Source organism: Necator americanus, chromosome III (assembly GCF_031761385.1).
Source record: "Necator americanus strain Aroian chromosome III, whole genome shotgun sequence".
NCBI classification, from domain to species: domain Eukaryota; kingdom Metazoa; phylum Nematoda; class Chromadorea; order Rhabditida; family Ancylostomatidae; genus Necator; species Necator americanus.
The window spans coordinates 10,653,467-10,669,810 of NC_087373.1; the positions used below are offsets into that span (position 1 = coordinate 10,653,467).

Here is a 16,344-nt window from a genome sequence, read left to right on the forward strand (position 1 = left end):
TAGAATTTTCTGTGAATCTTTAAAAGAAATTGCCCTCTCTTACTCTGCATATCATTCTAAACAATTCAAATCAATTTCGAGATCTATAGTTGAATAAGAAAAGTTTTCCTTATAAACTGGCCAGTCAACTCTTGTCCTAGAAGAGTACTGTAAAACACGCGAACTGTACCCGCTCGGTAAGGGAATGAATTTCATGTATGTTGTTCTTTGAGAAAAGAGATCGATTAGGAGAGGATATTTGAGACGAAATTTGCATCTCAACATAAGTTCCGGTAAATTGAGCGATCGTGGAAAGCGACAGATGTGTTGGTGCCATTGAAAGCGTCACGACACCCACTTGTAACCATTAGCAAATATAGCATTCGCACCGTTCAAATCAACGCCGGCGTAAGGAAACAAACAAGAAGACAATGATGGAAAGGAGGGATGGCGAAGAAAACGTGATGAACGTAAGATGAGATTACGTTTGCACGCATGCAGTAGCGTCTACAACGTATCCGAAGCTAAATTCTGATATGTTATAGACGCTATTGGATGCTAATTCACAAACGGAAGAATGAAAGGTGTATTTCGACAGCAACTACTCGAAGAACCGTTAACGAATCTCAGAAATTGATTCATACCCAGCATAGATCTGTTGCATATCAAATCTCGCAAAAAAGGCCAATCCTCATCCAGAACGAAGGTCAGCTCTCTGCGTGTCCAAATATATCAACTCTACGGTTCCTACCACGATACTCTCACAGTGAAATCTGAGATATTTAAAACCGTACCAAAGACCTGTACAAAAGTACATAGTCCTTTCCACAAACACACAGCCTACGAGTCTAATCTCTATGAAATTCTATGAATCTAATCATCAACAACGAATAGTTACAGATGCTGCACTCCACACAGCTTTGTGCTGAAAAATTTAGTATGCGGGTCTCGCTGAGAAGTCCTATACGGTGGATAATCATGTGGTGCGTATTGCGCTGAGCTCGTAATTTGAAAGTGTTCTCATCAATTTCGATTTGGGGTCGTTGGTAAGTTTTATGGTAGTGCTTTTGGGGTTCTTTTCTGGTTGGGTTTGCATGGCTCCGTTGTTTTGGAGAGTGTGAAATCTTTCGAAAGGGTTATAGACTTGACATTTAACCATGTATGGTCAGTAGAGGGTGTAATCATCGATATTTAGAGCACGACACTAAGATGACTCAATTGAAATCTGGCTACATATCTTTCCAGCGAGGAAGTCGTGTGGGAACCACGAATGTCTCGAACAGTGAGTTACTTTTAGCTTCCCGGCGGGAATCTGTTCTTTATTGTGATGCGTCGATGCTAGCAGTGGTGAAAGTGTTATAGATTGTTACTACTGTATTTGTTCTTTATTGGATGATTAAGCGGAAGCTCACAGAAGTGAAGATCACTTCACAGAAGTTCACTTCAGGGTTATAAGTGGTGCCCTTAATAGAATAGTTTGCCAAGATGCCCTGGCTAAAGATGCTGCGCTTCGTAATTTAGAGGGATCGAATGTACGTGTTTCATTTGCTCGCTACTCTTCTATGCAACAAGCATTTTCTGTGTTTTATGTACTGGGTGATTTATTGCTTATGCATAAACGATTCGAGCAGATCCAATTTTGAGTCCGCGTAATTGCATCTTCGGTCCACATCTCTGCGACTTTAGTATGATTAGTCCGTTTGTGACTCGTTAACATTGATACGGGCTATCTAACGCAATAACCGTTACGTGGTGACGCTTGTGACTTGTGAAGTTCTGGGGAAGGTCCACCGAATGAACAACGGTGGGATTAAGATGGCTACAATTAATTATCTTCTTGATGTTCATTTAGGGTAAAGGCATCCTATGGACCTATAGTTTTTTTTTCATAAATGTTTTATTCTGATTTAGTTTCTTCGTTGTGCAATTTGTGTGTCGTAACATAAACATGAGAATGACGTTATGAAGTGTGCTCGGAACGCTACGAGTAATGCTGGGAAAAACTACAGCGCTCTGACTCTCATGGGACACAGCTTTTTCCAGTATAACCTAAAGTGATCACGATGAAATTCCTAATCTATTTCCTGTTGTAAATTTTCCTATGGATCCACTAGTAGCCGATTAAAGGCATCACCCCACGAATCTAGGGTGGTACGGGTTTCAGGCGGGTAATGCCTATACAGGGTCGTAGATTGTGCGGAAGAGGGTGATTCCATTCATCTCTCTCTGCATCAGTGTAAACGGACGACCCCAAAACGCTGTTTCTTCGTCCGAATGGGTTTTGCCTTTTCCCGTCTGCGATACGTCCGAATGGGCCGTCGTAAGAAACAGTGTTCCGGGGTCGTCTGTTTACACTGATACAGGGAGATATGAACGGAATCACCCTCTTCCCCACAATCTACGACCCTGTATAGGCATTACCTGCCTGAAACCCGTACCTCCCCAGATTTTTGGGGTGATGCCTTAAAGGCGGATTTCAGATGGAGTATTCGTGTACGGCATAGTCGATTATGGTGAAGAGAGCGATTCCGTCCATTTCTTCCTAATAAAAAAAAACGGTCCGAAAGATACGGCTTCGAGCGTTCTGGCGCACTATTTTCTACAAGGAGTTCGACTGGAGCGCGCCAGCCTTGTGCGGCGGAATCACCCTCCTCTCCTTAATCTACTATCCCTTATAAGAATACTCCACCTGAAATCTGCACCACAAACCAATGGGTGTGGTGAACAAAGGAGCGAAAATGAACAAGACTGCAACCGCATTATTGGTAAACCAGCGAGTAATTCGACGTTTACTTTGGGGAATATGGATCACTTGGTACCTCAAAAAGAACAAACAAGAAAAGAAAAGAAGAATTCTCTTTGTGTGGGCTGACCTTAAACACCATAATCAGAAAGTACACACCCAATTTTAGATACATCCCAAAATGCGATTTCAACGCCACTTTGTCGGAAGTTTATAGGAGATCCAATGGATCGGTTAGAGATCGAACTCCAAATTATAATTACTTTGGCTTATTTTCTGAAGTTCGAGCACTTGATTCAGGTATTTGGCTCGTATTGGCCTAGTTAAGAAGATGATGCCTAATGACAAAGGGAGTAGTGTTTTCAGAGCGGTTTGTGAATCGGTGAGTCATACGGTCGCTGTGAAACTTCTGACATTAATGCGTGGTTTTCTAGTTGAGTATGGACCAGAGCGAATACCTCGATCTCAAACAAATTGTAGAAGAAGAACTACTTTTGCGTTATCGCTTACAACGCCTCCGTACTGGTCTTCCTGCTGTGAATAGACTTGAAGACACACTAGAGACGATCACTCGTCTCCTCAGGTTTATTTGTTCACATTTCTATTCAGTGAAGTGCAGCCAGGGTACCTACGAGAGTATATGTGAGTAAACGATGCACAATGTGTAAGAAGTAAAAAATCGTATTCGAAAATACCTTTCAAGTAACTGAACAATCTATTCCCTTAGAAGTGCTTCAAGACTTCAGTTTACTTTTCCACTCTCAGTGCTTTTGTGCTATCATAACGACTTCTTCACAAAGACAGTACTTGAACTCAACTTGAAGATTTATACGCAGGTGGTAATTAATTTGACATGATTGAGTGACATGTCCAAAATGTGGAATCTGCTGACATAGTGTAGCATCCTAAGATTTTTCACGAGCGGGATTCTCTCCGGATTTTGATTTTGACGTCTGGTGGAAACGAGAACCTGAAGCCTGTAGCAAACCGACTGCACTACTGTAGCTAGCGACAACCCCACAATTGGACATACGCAATTGAATCGGCCTTAAGATCGTTTTGATCCCACCGTAGGAAGACAAGCACTGGGCGAAGCCCTTAGCTTATTCCTGTTATTTCGTATTATTCTAGGATAATAAGATATTGATTTATATTCTTATCCTTTATTCCTTTTTCTTTCTATTCCTTTATTCTTTCAGTTTATTCCTGTTATTTCGTATTATTCTAGGATAATAAGATAAGATTCTAAGATTCTGATAAGATATTAACTTCTCGTATCTACAGTCGACGTTGAACGTGTTGCGCTCTCTTGTCGCGAATTGTCTTCGGGAATAACGTCCTGCCTCAGCTTTTGGTCGATATGAGGAACTGATCGAGTAAACGGTGGCGAAGAGCTCCGTTTTTCTGCTTCCCGTTCTTTCCCATATGATAGCGCATGTGCAGGGTTAGACAGTCCTAGCAAAATCCATTTTGTTTTGTTTCATCTTTTGCTTCCCTGCTGACACTCTTTTCTTACTGTGCATGTGTTTTTCGGAGTTGTGGTCGTAGCGATGTCCAGGAAAGAGCGGTAATCATGCGCAATCACACGGAAATCCTATCAGTACAGCAACACCTTACAAGCGCCCAGCCAGTGAAACAAACGAGAAAAGTGACAGGAAGTATGTCATGTAGATTTTCGATAAGCTGTGCACGAGGTTGTTAAATAATTTTATTGGCTAACGTTTCGGCAAAATTGCCTTCTTCAAAACCTGAAATGGGCTCTTCAATCCACAATTCAAACGACGAACCTCTCCGCAACTAAGCAGGTAAACTCCATGCCTACTTTTTCAATCACCAACTTAGCGACTACACTGAATGCTCACCTCGGATCGGAGACGCCCAGCATAGACCACTGACTGATCGATCCCAGAGCGAATACTTCGAATGCCTCATTAGGATCAGAAGAACCATCCGAGATATGGTGCGAGTTCCAGAGTTATCGACATACATTCGCCCTTGCTGTTCTTTTTAAGGTTTTAGGCTTTGATCCAAAATGGTTCCAGGGATTTTCGAGCCAACTTTTAGATTCGTGCGCTAAGATTTAGATCCTGATTTCAAAATCAGCTCCGTCGTGTTTTTGTGTTCCATGGGCACTTAAAGGTGCCCACTCTCGTGACCTATTCTTTCCATTCACGTGCTCTTTGAAGCGGACGTGCCGTTTCACCAACATACTCGTCGCCACAGTTTGTGCAAGAAATCAGGTAGATTACCCTAGATCTCAAGCAGCCTCCTGGTCTACCTCTTTGACAAATAATACACTTATATAGGTGTTGTACAGAAGGTATCTTACAAACGATTCCGGACTAGATGACGCTTCAAATTGTTCAGTGGTATTTCAACGACCGAAACGGAGCTATTTAAGTCTGCTCTGCTCAGACATCGTCTAATGGCAGTGCCCATTTCATCGGAGATGTAAGTAAAGCAGAAAGGTATCTTATCTGTGGTGGTGGTTTTCAAGGGCAGTGCTTGTACACTTCGGTATCGCCTTGTTTCAGACGTTCTGATTTCATAAGTATTAGAAACAGCAATTTCGCGAGCCATAGTTAACAATTCTCTTCTCTCCTCAAGCCCACTACAAACGGTTTTTGCTGTGCGGAACATGTTAATTACAGCCTTATTCATTTGAAATGAATGAGCCGAGAAAAAATAAACTAAGATGTTCTTGTCACTAGGCTTACGATAATATTTTTTTTTGGCAGGCACCGTTCGAGATGCCAACCTGGATGTTCAAAAAGGAACCCAATTTTCCTGTGGCTTCTCCCTATAAGTTTTATATGTTCGGACTTTCGGTTCAACAGTCAAAACATTCTTCCATTTCTTGGCTGGCGCATATGACAAAGCGATCGTCGATGTACCGAGAGTAGAACCGAGGACGGAGTTTCAGAACAGGTGCTTCAGTTTTGGCCATAAATGAAATAGCTACGCCTCGAGAAGAACCAGCAGTTGGGACATTGAGAATTCGTATAAATTGATCTTTCTCATATTTTCTTTCAGCAGTTCGAACATAGTCTGTATTGCAGAGTCACCACATACATTCGTATACATTGCTTCGTCGTCGAATGACTCCATGACACAGCCTCTTGTCAGCTGTGCAGCACGCAGGTAGTCTAGGAACATACGGATTTGTTAGATAGGCAGGTGTAATAGGGTCAAAACGACATGAAGCACATGTGAAACAAAGCACGACATGAAGCAATTGCGTACGCCGGTTCTCTCGAGGCGCGCCTAGGAGCGTGGTGATACCCTTGCTGACACCACCCATCGTTGTAGTTTGCGAAGATCACACTTCGGTTCCAACTGCTGCCCCACCGCGCTGTTTCGAGCGGCTCAACAATTGCGCAAATATTGTGTTTAGAAACCACCCTATCCGATACGTAGGACCTCCTACACTACTAATTATAAGTCTCACTTTGAATGTAACAGAGTCAGTGGACTGTAGATTGCTGTTGTACTGGAGTTCGTGGATCCTGATAAAGAAATAGAGTACTTGACAGGTCGGCAGGTCAATCTTGAAGTGGACAATGGAAGGGGGAGGAAAACCTAAAAGTCTCGCTTTCTAAACGATCAGTGGGGTAGGATTTTGCTATCCTACCCCATTGGTCGTTCAGAAAGCGGGATTTTTAGGTGCATATAGAACACAGAACACGCCGGAGCCGATTTTGAAATCAGGATCCAAATCTAGAGCGTTGGCTCGATAATCGTTAGAGGCATTTTGGATCCAAGCCAAAAACCTTAAAATGAACCGCAAAGGCGAATGTATGTCGATAATACTGGAACTCGCACCTTCTGATCCGAATGAGGTATTCGAACCATTCGCACTCGGATCGATCATTCAGTGGTCCACGCCAGGGGCCTCCGATCCAAGGTGTATTCAGTGTGGTCGTTAAGTTGGTGAGGGTGCGTATCGTTAGGTATCCGCAGCCTCCGCGACAACCTATCCTTAGGGGAAACGACTGGCAACGCTGTCGTTAATTGCTCTGCGCAGCAGTTAATAGCGTCAGCAGAGCATTGCGCTGCGTTCGCCTTACGCCCCGCCCATCACGCCCATCTTCGGCCGTCATCGTCTGATGAGGTGCGAAACATGCCTTGCGGGAGCACGTTATCTCTCGTATTGCTTCTGTACGGACCATCGATCGCTTATGTGTAGAGATACATCAAACAATTGCGCACGAAATCCCAGAAATAGAAAATAGTAGTATTTTATCTATGTGAAACAAACAAATCGAAACTTTTACAAACTACTGCAGTATCTTACATGAATTAAATAGTCTGTATAAATACAAATATACATCTATATCTTCTAAATAGTTTCTTCAATCACAAATCTACATCTTTCAAAAACCAGGTTCTCGTTTCTACACCTTTTAACTTTCATTTTGGAACTTCTATTTGGAACGTTTTCAATTTTCAGCTTCATTTATGTTTTCTCATGCTGTTTTTTTTTCTCCAAATGGCACAAATCTTCTCCTATATTTCTTCATTTTTAGCATTTTCATTCTCTACGTCTTTTTCCACTTGCTACGTTGGTACCTTTTCATTCTTTGAACCTTCCTAGAAGTCAACTCTATCATTTAATTGCAATACAAACAGGTAATGACCTCAGTGACGTGGTGATGGATGGGGCTTAGTGATCATAGGTGGACTAAGATACGCCTGCTCTGGGCTACTTACAGCCTCTTCTGCAGGCACTTATTCGGCTGCATGTACCCAACGACCGCTACCAGTTGGTGATTGAAAAAGTAGGCATGGAGTTTATCTGTTTAGTTGTGGAGAGGTTTGGTCGTTTAAATTGTAAATTGGATCGCCCATTTCAGGCTCTAGAAAGCGATTTTGCCGAAACGTTAGCCAGTAAAATTATTTAACAACTCCATGTACAGCTCATCAAAAATCAGTACGACATCTTACTATGCCGAGGCTCATTGAAAGTCGAATTTTTCAACAGGAAACAATTCGGATGCTACAAATGTGTGATTCTAAACTCGGAAAAATATGCGAAAAAGGAAACAGAAGTAATAAATAGGTGCAGCTTCGAGGAGCTTATCGGCGCTATTGAACTAGAGTTCAATTGCCATTTCAATGGAACGGGAGAACTAGTGACCGATGTAACACGTCACGCCGACTCAACACGCTCGACAATGACTGTAAGTAATTTTGGGATAGAACTAAATAGGAGTTTGTTAAGGAGATAGACTAGTGATTTTTTGGGACATAGCTTCAGAAAGGTCTAGTAAGAAGAACGCTAATATTATGCAGTTATAACTGATTTAAGATTTAAGATCGGACGATATTTTCTTATCATTTTCATTCTTGTCGAGGATCTTATTTTCATATAGCGTTAATTTCCGACCTTTTTCCTTAAGTCACCTCATTTGTTGAAGATTTCCGTTCAGAATTGATATCCACGTGTACCGCAATGTCGGAGAACAACCCCAAATCTACCGTTGCCCAAAACGCTCAAAAAAGCGACCAGATAAGGTACAGTATGGTCATACTTCTCCGCGCACAAATCATTCTCTTTTGTTCTGCAGTTAATTTTTAATCGTATCCAGGTTATGCTGTGTGAGACTGCACGAGGGCATTATGACATGGTGTATCCACTAAAGGATCATGTCCATCTCGCATACGCACAAAGTAAAATTGCACATAAAATTTCTTTGTTTCATTGCATGAGGGCATATCTTCTCAACTTTGCAGCTATCATTTACAACTTCCTCTACGTGCATACATTTGGATTTTCACCAGCGACAATCAAGGAATCTATTGATCGGGTTCGAGCTGATATGGGTGGGTTGGTCCAGTGATTTTATATCAGACGTGTGATGGAACGTTTCTTGTTCGTAGACGCTATCGGGACGGATATCAAAACTCCTTCGCCATTTGCAGCTCTAAGTTCCATGGAGCAATGTTTCTCATTTAGAACTTGCGACATCGAAGGCAAGGTACGCACCATAAAAGTGAACTTACAGGCACTGCTGTCAAACGAGTAGAGGGAGAACTTAACTGCTCTTACAAAAGATGCTTCATCCATCAACCATCAACAAGTTGGAGCCTATAGGCTAACATCCCACAGATGGAGTGGGGCAACCACCGCATCATTTTGTTTTGAGGATTTTCTTCTTCTGCGACGCCCGTGCTACCCCATTGGGTCGCGTGGCGACAGCAATAATCTGAACCATCCGTATTTTCTTGGCAACGGCTGTAACGAGCTCTAACGAAACTACTTATTGTTCTGTAAGATTGTCTGGTGTAGTATGTTGCATGAATGATTTTGACTTCCTGTTGACTTTTTTTTCGGAATGTCACTATTTCTCATCGTCTATCTTACTGCATTTATAACTCACTGAAATCCAGTGTGATAGGACAACCTCACAGAAAATTAGGGCCAACTGTTTGATTAGTAGATAGGTGAAGTTTTGCATCGTTTCATAGCAAAAGTAAAAAAAAAAAACCGGATTTTTTTAAAAATTGTGTAGTTTCAATAGCCATTTCACTGGACTCTACCTCACCTCTCACCGTCACTCGACTGTTTGACCGCCGGTAACGGAACTCTGAAAGGATTTAGAGGCAGCACATAATGAAATTGACTATCTTGGGATTTCATCACGAACAGATAGCGGCAAGAGTGTAGTTCACGAATATAAGTGTGATGACGCTCAATTCCCACTAGTAGCAGAGAGAAAGAAGTATGAAACACCCTTGGTTGCCCCTGCGTCCTCAACGATGCTACTTATTACAGTTGGTAGAACGATGACAATCTGCAACGCATCTTCCATTGTAAAAAGGATAAAAAGTCAAATGATAAAGTCACTGGCGTATCAATCTTTTTGGGTTGCGCCAACGCGTTTTACTGCAATTCGTAATCGTTGAGGTTTTGGAACGCGTGTTGGCCCCTACAATGACTTGCGGGGAACAGCCGATAATCAAGTCTGTGTTTTCATGCACCCAGATAAGTCTGGTACCAATTTATCGACCCGGGAGGGATTAAAGCTTGGTTTGCACTAAGGCAGTTTCGAACGATCGACCGTGCGGGAACAGCGGACCTCTAACCGACTGCGCCACACCCGCCTTTCTGCAATTACGGAGATGAGTGAATGTGCAGTTTATTTGAGATGTATTGGTTGTGTTGTGATTAATGGACGACAACGGAACTAGCTGCATTCTACCGCGTCACAAGTTCCATCCTTGGACGTCCTGTGCCAAATAAGCCATTTCGCCTTCCGTCTAACGCCTCTTTCTGGCTGGTTGGAATCGCGACTATGCTCATGGTGGTGATTTACACCTCCTACTTCTATCTTTTCGTGGAGGGATTTAAACATTCATGATATGCTTCCTTTAATTAGGTCAGGCACCTGAGTATACGCCTTGGGAGCGTACGAGCAATATAACTCGCACTCTTATATTGCACTGTTATATAGCAAAAGCTTCCCATACACTGCAGCAAAGTGCTGTTGTCCAGCACCATGCCAGAGCCCATACCCTAGAGCTCGAATGCGTGAGGGAAACATGGAACCTTTCGCAACAAACATCCGTCTCGTAACATTGAACTGCTTTTCGTTGCCAAGTTAACTGCAACAGGCCGCTCATCTGGACTTCTGCGATATCTGCATAGGCCGTTGTATTGCAGGACCCACACATCAGGGATTGCATCCTCAACCGTATCCACAATTACACCATCTACTGATGCTGATGAAAAGAAGGTAGGAGGTTGTGCAGCTGTCAGGAACGACTACAGCAACCTGGTAGAGGAGTATGTATCAACATCGTCAAAATGCGCCTTTCTACGATTGCGATATCTCAGTGGACTCAAACTCTGAAGAATTTATTCACCTACGGAAACCGCTTATGTGTTTGGAAAATGGTTTTATCCCACCGGGCAAACATCGGAAAATGGGAGTCGTCCGTTAGACTTTTGCGAGCAGATGAACCTCATCAATGCATCCACGTTTAAGAGGAAGATCACCAAGATCAGCTTACGACATCCGCTTACGTGGCAAGGGCGTTGGCAATCCCATTAGCACCAAAACAACAGCGAAACCGGAAGATGCCGACTCTTAAGCTTCAGCTCGATTACGTTCTGACAACGAACATCCCTTTGTCAGATATCCGAAGATATAGAGCTGTCTGGGATGTCGCATTCGATTTCGACCACCGCCCAGTTCTCAGCTTTATGGCACGGTTCCAGAAAAGGAGTCGTGGGGTACAACATCAACCGAAGCTCGACTTGGGAGGTTTGAAAGACGATGAATGCAGAAAGAGGTTCCTCCAACGAGTCGATCAATATTGGATTGCGGACCAAGAAGAGAGTGGATAACGTTGACTCTTTCGCTATATGGATTTGATTTTCATAAGGATGCAAAGAAAAAAAAAAGGATGGAATTAGCGCAGAAATGCTGAAATCCCTTCCTTCCTTTGGGATTCGTGAGATGACGAAGATCGTCCTTTCAAGGTGGATTGACGAAAAGATACCTGACTCGTGGAGGCACGCTATCATAATTCTTCTCCACAAGATGCTATCCGTCAACGAACATAGGAATTACCGAGAAATTTGTTTGCTACGCATAATGAACAAAGTTTTGCAGCGGGTCATCCTGGATGGAATAATCGCGAAGAAACCTTACGCGACGAACAAGCTGGCTTCCGCCCTGGTCGATCGACGATTAATATCAGGTGTTTATTGCGAGGAGATTGATTGAACTGTGGCAACGGTATTCGAAGTCTTTACAGTTAGCTTCTTTGGACTTCGAAGCTTTCGACTCTCCTCGTTCAAGACCGTCTTCTCAACGCGCTTTTACCGATGGAGGTAACTTCGTACTTCTGAATAAGGCCATGAATAGAAGAACAACTGCTGCAGTTCGAACACCAGCCGGATATCCACCATTCGAAGAGAAAACTGGAATGAGACGAGGGTCCGTGGCGGACCCTTTCTGTTCAACTTTGCCGCCGATGAGATAATGCGAAGAACAGCAGAACAGCTGAGCAGTGTCCCGCCAATGTCGTTTTAACACTGTTTTAGCGCACGTCCCTTGGAGGATTTCGAGTGGAGACTATGAAGTAGAATTCTCTTCATGCAGCGCGAGGTCACGATATGTTAACCTTGAATCGAAATCAGATGCAGCCTATGCACTGCGACTTCGCCCTGAAAAATGCAAACAAATGTGGATCTCCAACGGAAATCAGGGTGGATGGACAATCTATCGAACTCGTGGATGAGTTCTATTATTTGGGCCGTATGCTGAAAAACGATTACGGCTACGACAGATTCAGAAGATATGTGCTAAAGCTAATTTGGCATTCAACTCATTGACCAAGCGCCTATGGTCGACCCCCATCGCCAACGAAGTAAAGCTGCGATTCTACCTATCCGCAGTTAGCCCTATCGTAACGTATGGATAGGAAACTTAGGCAGCGCCGTCGGCGGTGATGGAGAAGCTTGACTGCATGGAGAGAAAAGTGTTTAGACGACTGCTAGGCTACTTTGGGCCGTTGGTGTGCCATAACGAAGAACTTTACTCGGAAGTGGATATTGTGTATTGACGGATGAAAGAAGTGAACACCTTGCCCGGTCTTCTGAAGTAGTCCGCCTTCGCGTCTTTGGTCACGTTATAAGGAGTCCATCTGATCATCTTGTCCATGTTTTTCTGAGGATGCTTCCAGATCCTAAGTGATGGAAGATCTGAGGACGCAGCGTTGACAGGCAGTTCATTCGAGAAGCAAAGTTCTTCCTCTTACGGAAGAGCGACAAATAGGTAGATTCTATGCGAACTGTAGCTGAAGATGAAAAAGTTTGGGCTCGGATATGTTCAAGGACCACACATCACGACGAAGATGCAGATAGCCGCGTTGAGCCGTGACACCGCTCCCGCTGATTAAAGGCATCACTCCAAGAATCTGAGGTGGTACGGATTCCATGTGGAGTATTCTTATACGGGATAGTAGATTATGGAGAGGGGAGTGATTCCGTTCATTTCTTTTAATTGGCATAAAAAACGGCCCGGGAGATGCGGCGCGTGCACACGGCTGGCGCGTTCCAATCGAACTCGTTGTGGAAAATAGCGCTCCGGAACGCTCGAAGCCATATCTTCCGGCCGTTTTTTTACGCCAATTAGGAGGAATTGGAGGAAATCACCGTTCTCTCCATAATCTACGATCCCGTATACGAATACTCCACTTGAAATATGTACCACCTCAAATTAGTGGGGTGACGCTTTTAAGTCAAGTGAATTAGAAGTTGAGCAGTTGTTAGCTTGTCTGCGATTTATGACTACCTCCCACATCCTCATGACAGGCTAACGACATTTTCTGAGGTTGTATCGTGTCGAACATCAACTTTTAGGCGTTAAATTATTTTTAAAAGAAAGACAAGTAGTTCTGAGTAGCCAGTCTACGATTTTCGCACTCGACTGCATTTATTCACTTTTCCGTGTTTTGATTTTCTGTTGCTGCTTTTCTCCTTCACAGTTAGCATCCCTCTTCACTGTGTAAGCTTCCTCTTTTCAGCAATTTTTACCTATTTGGCGTCCTCCTATTCCCTATTCTGCTGTGAAGGCTTTGGATCCTTCCGTTTATCGCAATGTCGCATACGATGTGTTTTCGAAGGACCGGAGGCGAGCATTGGAGAGGATTGGTTTATCACTCTTACAGCGTTCGTTTCTGCTTCACTACCTTCTTTATTCGTCCAACTTTGGAGTAGAAAGAATTAAGTTCCAGAAGAGTTTCATCAAGGAACCCGTTGCTACTTGATGGAAGAAGAGTCACTTCAAGAAGTTAGTTTGATTTTGAACTGATTTCTTTACAATTACGTGTTTTGTTCTTTGGTTCACTCTACTTCAGGTGCACTAATTGTTTACTACACTAGAATACTTTTTAGCGCAGAGAATTGCAGGCAAAATCATAAAGAAAAAAGTCGAAGACAAAAAAATTTCAACTGATCTTTCGTACGTTTTGATCGTTTTGTAGTTCATCTTTCCAGGCAATTGTGTTGGCTAGTTTGGATCGAAATTCGCGTTTGATTGCAGTGGGCGGGAAGGAGAAGTCAGTTGTTTTGCCTAGATTCCATCGTCTTACTCGTTGTTACTTTATGCACCTTCTTGGATTTTGCGAACAATCTCTTACACCACATTCGCTAGCAGATGTTTCTTTTTGCTCTGGGCACGTTTTGTGTGAATGTGGATATATTTCAAAAAAGTAGAACAACTTCCGAATATAACTGATACTTTTTAGACTAAACTGGATTCATTTTAATTTAAGGTGCTTCAAATCGGACTGGGTATTTTTCACGTTAAATTCGACCTAGTTTACTTAGATTTCATGAACGACATACAGCCTTTTTCTTTACAGCAAATACTAGTGCAGAAAATGGCTTAATTATGTTTATTTCATGTCGAGGTCAATGTCTACTCGGCTACTGTGTTGGTTAGTTGGTTAATAAGCACTTTGTCGACGTTTCCACCCTAGAATCGTTTTTTGAATCCGGATAAGAGGATGGTGCCATGTTCTGGTTGGATTGGACTAATCTTGTGTAGATAATAGAAATTTTAGAACAGTATTGGAACTTTTATAGAGGTTTACATGAAGTTCACATTGGTAAAAAAGAAGTCCATTTTGAGATGAAAATAATAGATCAGTTTAATAAGGAACAGTAGTTGTAACGAGTTTACCAATCTCTTTCACTCTAGACTACGCTAGCAAACAAACTTGTCACTGAATATCGTGATGTTGTACTAGCGAACCAAAAATCTTTAGCGCTTTCGTAGAAAGCGCGGAATTGTGGATTATAACTTTTGCTGCGACCCTTGCAGGTGTAGATAAAAGTTCACTGGTGCTGCTGCTATTTTGAACTGTAAAGTATGAACTACAATGCTTGATCGCCTTCCAGTCTATCACGAAACTTTTGGTGTTGGGATCTCTAAAAGAATGCATGGAGGTAGCTGTGCAGTTCAGTTCCTAAAAATGATTGTTTGGGTTCATCGCAAAAACTCACATCACTTTTGGAACATGATAGGACTGCGATTAAAAATTCAGATGTTAGTAGCTAGTGGTAAAACATGTAAACAGATAACCACAAACACTCAGCAACTTTCTCCTTTTTGATGTACTGCAGGACCGGTATTCGAGAGTTATGTACCATATTCAGTAAGGATTGCTGATGCATAAATATTGCCCGTGTGCCATTGCTTTCTGTTATCATGCTACTACTATTCAATTTAGAAAAGTAAAAATCACGGACTTAGTTCCTTACTCGCAGCCAGTGCCGGTTGGCTCGTACCACAATTCCTCTACTTTTTCTGAACGTGGTCGTGATACGAAGGAATCGGTCGCCGCGGTTCGTGCCGTTATTTATTTTTCGGTTGATTAGTTCGCAAACTCTCCTTTTAAGCATATTATTCCAACGAGAACCTTTTTTGTTCAATGAACTGTCATTCGATTTTTTTTCTACAGCTGAATTTTGAAGTTTAGATCTTCTTTAGGAGTCAGGAGTAGAAAGCTCTGCAGTCGTGCCTTCTCCTACGTACGCGACTACGAGTACGTGCAGTATTATTCCTTTTTTTGAGTACAATTTCTGTGAGAGCCTTACGCTACAGGTATGGTGGGTCTGCATCTGCTAACGCGTTGCATCTCGCATTAATTAAATTCAGTTTTCTTCTGTGCTACATGTTTTTCTTTAGTACGGTCAGTACGCTGTTCCGATTGAGTATATGCCACAATATTGGGAGAGTGTTAGTGGAAACGACACTTACGGTGAGCCTTCATAAATAAGCCTTCTTTCTTTGAATATTAATCTTTATTTAGAGCTCTATACAAACTATGCGTCTACGCTTCAAATTAATGCTCAACACGATTCTGTATGGTTTTATTTGTCTTATTTTTCAATTCCTCTTTGTTTGCGCTCCTTTCCAGTATGCTTTTTTGATTCCTTTCTTTTTAGAAATCAAGTTTGTTTCTTTGGACTACTAAATCGCAACCACTTTCTTATTTCCAGCACCTGAGCAGGTACTACGGTTTGCAAAGCGCTCCTGTCCAAATTTCTGAATCTGTTTATGGTTGGTGTCTTCCAAGCATTTAGAGATAATGCTTGTTATCGTAATATCTGTTACAGACTTGTGCTCGATTTTTTTTTTGTTTAAGGGTTTGCTGACGGTGGTAATCACGATTGAAGAGCCAGAGGAATTCCCTCAGACCTATAAAGCTCGGCTGCAGACGCTCATTATTTGAATTGAAAGATGAATTTGGTTACTTTGCATAACCTGTTTTCTTCATTTTTAATGAATTCTCACTTAGACTCGAAAGATTTCTGGTGTGGTTTATAGAAGCGATGAAATATTGGAGTCAGGCAGTTTTGTCAATTTAAAATGCACCAACCAAACGTGAAAATTAGTGGGGCTAAACGATTTTAGCCAGCGGTGATAGAGTCGTAAAGAGCATTTGAGAAGTGCAGCCGACCGGCTGTTTTCGATCTGCGCCAGTTTCTAATTCGGAATCAACCAGCTGCTGTCCTTAATACCAGGTTCGGTGAAGCAAACTTTGCACTTTCGATCGTATTTCTGAATTTCTCCAACAAGAGCCAAGTAACCGTTTGAGAAGTA

General features: G+C 42.4%; 1 protein-coding gene across 3 annotated transcripts; it reads left to right on the top strand.

Moving 5' to 3' along the window:
- Nucleotides 1-410: 410 nt before the first annotated feature.
- On the top strand, nucleotides 411-15,915 carry RB195_009196 (uncharacterized protein; the record flags this gene model as incomplete). Of its 3 annotated transcripts, none has more annotated exons than XM_064196072.1 (19): nucleotides 411-449; nucleotides 995-1,025; nucleotides 1,175-1,261; nucleotides 2,892-2,955; nucleotides 3,023-3,104; nucleotides 3,157-3,305; nucleotides 8,152-8,236; nucleotides 8,311-8,392; nucleotides 8,456-8,545; nucleotides 8,603-8,700; nucleotides 13,259-13,403; nucleotides 13,469-13,524; nucleotides 13,731-13,792; nucleotides 14,969-15,083; nucleotides 15,229-15,342; nucleotides 15,427-15,499; nucleotides 15,551-15,603; nucleotides 15,687-15,801; nucleotides 15,887-15,915. In XM_064196072.1, the coding sequence occupies 19 exons, from the start codon at nucleotides 411-413 to the stop codon at nucleotides 15,913-15,915; spliced, it is 1,569 nt and encodes a 522-aa protein (XP_064047215.1). The 3 variants fall into 3 exon arrangements, with proteins under 3 accessions (XP_064047215.1, XP_064047216.1, XP_064047217.1); XM_064196071.1 differs by having other exon boundaries at nucleotides 15,741-15,801; XM_064196070.1 differs by lacking the exons at nucleotides 411-449; nucleotides 995-1,025 and having other exon boundaries at nucleotides 1,189-1,261.
- Nucleotides 15,916-16,344: the final 429 nt, after the last annotated feature.